Source organism: Oreochromis aureus, linkage group 17, assembly GCF_013358895.1.
Source record: "Oreochromis aureus strain Israel breed Guangdong linkage group 17, ZZ_aureus, whole genome shotgun sequence".
NCBI lineage: Eukaryota > Metazoa > Chordata > Actinopteri > Cichliformes > Cichlidae > Oreochromis > Oreochromis aureus.
Window position 1 is genome coordinate 12,760,327 of NC_052958.1, and position 7,406 is coordinate 12,767,732.

Genomic DNA, 7,406 nt, shown 5'->3' on the forward strand with positions numbered 1-7,406 from the left:
GACCTGCACACAAGGCTTTATTTCAGCTGAGAATACACTGTCGCTCTGCAGTACAGAATCTGGCTCAGTGTTTCATAATGGTAACACTTTATAGTTATGACAGTTACATAAACTATTTATATGTTATGTAAAAGTATAGTTTTCAGTGCAGCTGTGTTCGCTATAGACACCCAGTGTCAGGATTCGCACAACTGGGAGTCACCCTCAAAAAGGCAGATTGAAGCAACAAAAGCCATCTTATTGCACTGATACAGAGAACACAAAGTCCAAAACAAACCATCAGGAATCCAAAGTAATCACAGAAATATGCAAGTGAACCACACTGTGAAAGAGAGCAGATGCTGAGGCAAAAATAAAGGGAAGGCATGGCTATTTATACACAAGGAAGTAATCAGGGAAGTGGACACAGGAGGGTAACGAGAAAGCTGAATTAAATATTCGTAATGAGAAAAGAAGGGAAGTGAAACTAAAAGCAGGTTGCAAGAAACAACTGTCACAGGAGAACAGGAAATTATTTAAAAGATATCTGCTTAACTCCTGAAACATGGTGCAGAAGGAAAGGATCAAGCCTTTATTTATGAGCTGGAAACTGAAAAAGGCATGTTTTTATTGCACTAATAAAAAGTTATTAAAGATATATGTTCTTAATCCCTAATCCTAAGTGGAAAAATAGGACGGAACTAAATAAACCTTTTAAAAAATACCTAAAACTAATGATAATAGGAAGACATTTTCCTGCAAATGTGCTCCAACCTGTCCGCTCTGTCAAAGTCACACTAAGAGAAATCGCATACTTTGTTTTGTTTTGATTTGTTTCTGTCCACAGATCTTTATGTGAAGCTCTACGTGGTGAATATCGCCACCCAGAAAAGGATCATCAAGAAGAAGACCAGGGTTTGTCGCCACGACCGTGAGCCGTCCTTTAATGAGACCTTCCGCTTCTGCATGAACCCCACCGGACACGCGCTACAGGTAATCCACACAAAGTGTATGTTCACAATCACATGCCACATTAACATCCCATTAAGCACGCACAAAACTGCTGCCTTTTGTTCTTTCCAGCTATTCCTGGTGTCCAACGGTGGCAAATTTGTGAAGAAGACCTTAATAGGCGAGGCCTACGTGTGGCTGGATAAAGTTGATTTACGCAAGCGAGTGGTGAGCTGGCACAAGCTGCTTGCCAGCACCGCCCAGATCCACTCATAGGAGGGGACTCAATCTAAAAGAAATAAGCTTAAGCGGAAAACAGGTTTCTGACATCTGGGTTCCACATCTGGAACGCTGATCCAGTCTTCTGGAAGGTCTGGGCATGGGAAGAGGGGGAATTTTTTTCTTCAACCTTTGTTTCAGGGCTCGCATAGCTTGCAATTTGGAAAAATGCTTTCAGCAAATGATGATTTCTGCTCTGATTATGTGAAAAGCTTGGAGGAAACTATTATGTGTTTACAGGGAATAAACACATGTTTACAGGACATACAGTGTACAGCAGTGTAGCCAGGACTTAGAAGAAGAACACAGGTGCTGAGTTCAGAGGTCAAGTGCAGAATCAACCAGGTATTACACACTTTATCTCACATACACACACATGCTCACCACATTGCACACAGTCATTCACACAGAACTTCAAATCTAATAGATACAGGGAATGGACACACTTATAGATTCGAATTGATTTATTTTGATGTTTTATCCATTAAATGTTCTTTAAACGGGGCGCTCACCCTCGATTTATTATTGTATTGATTTACAAAGCGTTTTGGGAATGAAATAGTAAAGACTCTGCCATAGAGACCTCTTATTTATTTTTGTATTATGATATTAGCGTAGAGTTCTATGATTTGTCTTCTCCTCAATTATTTAAGTACTTTAACAATCTATTCTGGGAAGGAAGTATATTTTATAATACACTACCTAGCATTCCAGTTCAATACAAAAAAAAAAATATTGCAAGCATGTTTTTGACTTTATTAACAAAAACTACTTGTTTCCTACCCTTTTAATCTGATTTTTCCCTGATGTTATCCAATGATGACTATTGTTTGATATAGCATCAGTATTAATATATATCAAATTGGACATTATATGTTGTGCGCATGAGTCTATCTATTTGGTATGCAGTGCCACATGTTCACAAAAAAAAACCAAACACCTCCAAGGTTCACTTTGTATATAGTGAAGTGTCATAGCTGGACATTATTCTACATATATAGATAGATATATATAGATATCTTTATCACAGACAATCAAGTCTTGAAGATTGTGGCATAGAAGTTTTATTTATTCATGACGCCCCTTAGAATGTGAGACGTTTACTATATGAGAGTTAAGCATTTCCTCTTTTTCCTTGTAAGATTGGAGCACATTAGAAGTCTTACATCAGTCTTGCTTTCGTTCGTAAGGGCAGTCGACTCGACGACACTCGCTTTTGTGGTATTTTGCACTTTTTCTGCTTAGAATGTAAAACTAACATCATCATCCTGCTAAATTATTATTTTTTTTTTCACTTGGAAAGTGAGAAACTATAGACCAGGAACTACCCAGAGTTACGATCCTAAGACGCGATGCTGTAACAGTAGCATGATGATGTTTCGTCCCACCTCCACGCGCACTTCTTTAAATGCCTATTATGCCCATTATTTCATGAGAAAGGTCTTGTTTGCTGTGTACAGGTGTCAAAAGACTGGAAGGCTGGTTCATTTAACATTTTCAGTGAAATATCCCCGTGATTTCTATGCAACATCTACTATATAGCGTAAATAACTGCACCCTGACTTGCCAGAAACATGACACTTGGTTTGAGAGGAAGCATTTCTGTTTATTTTGCACTGCTGTGTTTTCATGTCCTCCACGAAATGGTTACTGCTTTAATATGATTTGTTGTTTTCTTTTCTTTTTTTTTTTAAATTTACCATGTGAATTTTTTTGTATTGCTATATGAATCTTTATTTATTGCCTGTGAGACAATTTCATGTTGTATTATATTTGTTTACAGTACATATCAGATGTACAGAGAAATTTGGTTTTTATACACTGTGTAGTGCTTGTTTACAATATTTAGAGGGGCCTGAAACTCAGAGAACCAACTTTTTTGCCCTTGTGCATGAACACACGCTCACATTGAAAACGCCAATTCCACGTAGCTATAAATCAAAGGAAGAAAATCGAACATTCCTAGTCATGATTCCTATCTTTGTTTTGCACTCCCCCTTTCGAATTGTTTCATTTTCCAGTAAGTGTGTGAATTACCAAAAAAAAAACAACTAAAGAAAACCTTGTAATCAGTGGACTTCACACCTGAAACGTGAGGTGCAACGTGCGTTTTTGGTTGCTTTTCTTAACTTTCTATCCATGTGCTCGTGTGTGTGCGTTTAGCATCTTCATACCAAGTCCATGCATGTCATTAGCTCTAATGCAGTATCCCTTCCTTTACATGTTATCTGTCTAAATTATCTAAAATTTCTCATAACACACGATGAATTATACAAACACACACACACCCAGATGCCATCTCTATCTTCAACCTTGTAAATAAATAGTTTTTTTATACTGGGGTTTGGGGAAGCAATAGTTCTTTTAGCAGTCAAAACTAAACAAAAAACAAACAAAAAAAAAAGTCGCGTGATCTTAGAAGTAACAGGGAGTCGTTTCTCCTTGGATCGCTGTACAGTGGATAGGCCGAGGGAAGAGCTTCTGTCTGTTTATAGGGACCCAGATTTACCCGACCCTTTACACCAAACACTAAAAGTTTACCAGAGTCTAACACAGAAGTCTATCTTAACAACTCAAGTAGTTGCAGGAGAATTTAAATGTGCTCACACTGGATGTTGCATGTTTCGTTGGTGGTTCATACTATTTTTGTGTCCGGATATTATTAAAGAAAAAACAAGAATGGTGTAGAGAGAGATAAAGAACAAATGTTATAGAGGGGGAAGTTATGACGAAAACTTATAATTGATGATGTATGCTGACTGTACAAAGAGTATGCTTGTAAAACCTGTCTGGTTTTTCACTTGTAAGTAAACAGAAAAAAAAAAGAAATCTAATGTCATGGTTTTGTGATTGTATACAGGAGGTATTGATAAATTATGCAAAATGTGCTGTAAAAATGGCTGTTGCCCCATGTCTAAATATTAAATATCATATAAATGAAGCATTGTTAGCGTGCATTGAGTTTACTGCATATTCCACTGTTATATAGCACAATTTTATTTTGAACCTAGAATTTCTGGGAAAACTGCAGTTTTTATATATATATATATATATGTGTGTGTGTGTGTATATATTTCTGGGGATGGGGTGAGGTTGCATACTTGACTTGCATATGAGGAAGTAACAGAATACAGCCACAAGATGGTGCCATGCTGCTTTCGTTTTGGCCAGTTGGAGCCCCGTGGTGACATCCAAGCAAGCCTACGCAAGCATGCAGTGCTCACACATGTGTCTTCACTTATTACTGATTAGTCTTTTCGTGACTGTGTGGGAGTGTGCAGATGGGGCTTGCTGACAGATCCTTCTGTAGCATCATTTGGTCCGGCTTCATTGTGAGACAAATCAGCACCAGGTGTGTGTATGTGTGCTCAATGCTATTTGTCAGTCCTTGATCCATTTGTATGCAAGTTGTTAAAATATGCTATAATAGGATGTCTGACATGTGCTTAGATGTGTCTATAATGCTATGTTACTTTCATATATAATATGGTATACAGTGTTGCACTATGGTAACATATGGTATAATATGGCGTGTAGCAGTACCATATAGCATACCCTGTTTGATCCTCCTTGTTAACTCTAATGGTGTCACTACATCAAGTAAGATTAACATAATGTTGTATTCAGTAAGACCATAAGAGCAAAGGAGCAGAATTCCCCTCTGTTGGCCGTCAGAAAAAAATGCAATTTTAATGCAATTTTGAGATGTAGAATCCTCACCCATCGTTTATATACAGTCTATGATATGAGACAAAATTGTGTTAAATAACAAACAAACAACCAAACCTTAAACTGAAGCAAAATGTAACCATCCAAAGATAGATAGACAGATAGCACACAATGACAAAGATGAAGACTAAACTACACAGCACACCAGGGAGACACTATAAGGTACATATAAGGATGAAAGTAAAACAGGCAGTACCTGACAGCAAAACAAAGAAAGTCATGGAGACAAACAGTAAGACACCAACAGGCAAGCATGGGGAAAAGGAAACACAATACAACTAAAGATTACAAAGGAGACTGGGAAGTCTCAAAATGTCTTACATGAAAAAAGGTGTCTGACATTCTCCATGGACAGGCTTTTCTCATTAACTTCACCCGGCAACATCATGAAGAAAAGATTCAGTTGTTCGGCTCAGCAACCATGGGTCTGAAATCTTGCTGTACTTTCACCCCTGGAGGGCTGTTCTTTAAAGCCAGGAAACTCTGAAAAAAGCTCAGAGTTGACTAATGAGAATGACAGGTTAGCACTAAAACTTTCTAAAATCAATATACAGTCCACTGACTCATATTTAGTAGATCTGAATTTACTTCATGAGTGATGGTGGAATAATGTGTTTACTGCAACATACAACAACCTAAAAGCAAATCCAAATCATAGAAATAATCCACAACAGTTTTTCATTTTAAAAAATGTTTTAGACTTTTTATACATATGTATATTACACCAACAGGGGGCGTGAGAAATCCATTTTACACAGTCACACAGTTCTCTGTAGTGGAATCCTTTTGGACCTTTGACCTTAAGTATTTCTCTTCTGAGTTCAAAATAGAGATCCCATAAGCTTAAATGCATTTAAACTTATAAATAACTTATTTATTATTGCATTTTTTTCAGGGAGTAGTGGGAGTCTGTGTGTGTCTGTCTGTGTGTGTGTGTGTTTACAGACAGGGGGATGAATCACCTGTGTCAGCACCTGCTGAATGTTGACTCTGCAGCTGAAAAAACCACCTGCTTCTGCCAGCTGAGTCTGCCACAAAATAATTATGAGTTGGAAAAATAGAAGACCACCTACAGTTATAATACCTACAACAAAAGAAGGATTTTATCTATTATTTTATAGGAATGAGCAATCTATACAAATGCACGGTAATGAAAAGGTTTACAAGATGTAATGAGAGCTGCTACGATTCATGGTTTCATGGTGACACTGTCAAAACTACAGGAGGCTGAGCTGGAGGTGACAGAGTTGAAGGTTTTTGTTGTGAGTGACCAGGAGGGAACATGGTTAGATGTAAGTACATCAGAGAGGCATTTCAGGGTGAGTCGTTTGAAGGCAAAGTTAAGGAGGCAAGGGTTGAGATGGTTTGGGCAGGTGCAGAGAACGGATAGTAGATATACTGGACAAATGATTGAAGTTGAAGGTGCCAGGTAGATAGACACAGGATCAGATGGAGACAGATAACCCACTATGGTGACCCCTAAAGGGAGCAGCTGAAAGATAAAGAATATGCAAATGCACAGTAACTTACAGTCTACACAAGTACTCTAGGGCTAGTTAGCTTTTCTAACGACTGAATTGCAGTTCTAAGAGATATGTATTTATCTTGGCTTACTGGTGTACAGTGACTTATACTTTAGTGTTAATTTGTGCCGTAAAAAAAGAATTAATTATAAAACAAAAAATAGATGATGCTAATCAGGTACATAAAGCAAAAAGATGACTAATGTGGGGAACCTTGATCATCGCTGGTCATCTGGTACGATTGTAATCTTTCTGAAAACACCTGTTGCAAACACTACACCAGATATCGCTGAATGGGGCAAAGTGAGCAGTAATGAGCCTCAAATTGATCTTTTGGAGAAAACACTTTAAATATAGCAGGATACTAAGCTCTTAGCTACTGCATGCTAGAACAAAAGCGTACCCAGTAAGCTTGACAGTTGGCTAATGTTCACATGAAGTATTGTCTGCTATTTAAACTGTGCATATTTGTAGAAGAAGTTCACCTTCAGCCAGAGGTCAGCTAGCGGTTTCTCCAATTTTACCTGTATGTGCTAAACTAAGCTAACCAACTGCTAGCTGGAGCTTAGGTTAAATTTAAACAATAATAAATTTAGAAAGAAGCCTGGTTCTGTCAAATAATATCCCACTAATAAATTGCTGTCTCAAGCTAAGTTCAGAAGCTTCATGAAGCAAAAATATGCTTTCTGTCTACAATTTGTATAGTCTGTAATGCTGCAGCTCTCTGTATAAGTTCTTTCCAGAAGTGTTCATGAGAGAAAGATGGAGGACCTTAGATTATATGGTTTGATTAAGTTATGATGTGCTTCTGGCTGAAAATTTCCACAACTTGATCAAATTATGCCAGGCTCTCTCTGCCAGGTTCTTCTCTGGTGTGTACTTTATTCCCTTTATGTCTCCCCTGTTTGTTTCATGTTCCCTGTGATCTCTTTCATATTCCCCCTC

The 7,406-nt window shown here is 37.8% G+C and overlaps 1 protein-coding gene across 1 annotated transcript in view; it reads left to right on the plus strand.

The window, feature by feature from the left end:
- The window catches only part of pcloa (piccolo presynaptic cytomatrix protein a), a 51,697-nt gene extending 47,547 nt beyond the window's left edge, over positions 1-4,150 (plus strand). The window contains exons 23-24 of the mRNA XM_039601410.1: positions 827-972; positions 1,063-4,150. Of these exons, the coding sequence (XP_039457344.1) occupies positions 827-972; positions 1,063-1,206 (290 nt within the window). The 3' untranslated portion in view covers positions 1,207-4,150. The remainder of the gene's footprint in view (positions 1-826; positions 973-1,062) is intronic.
- Positions 4,151-7,406: the final 3,256 nt, after the last annotated feature.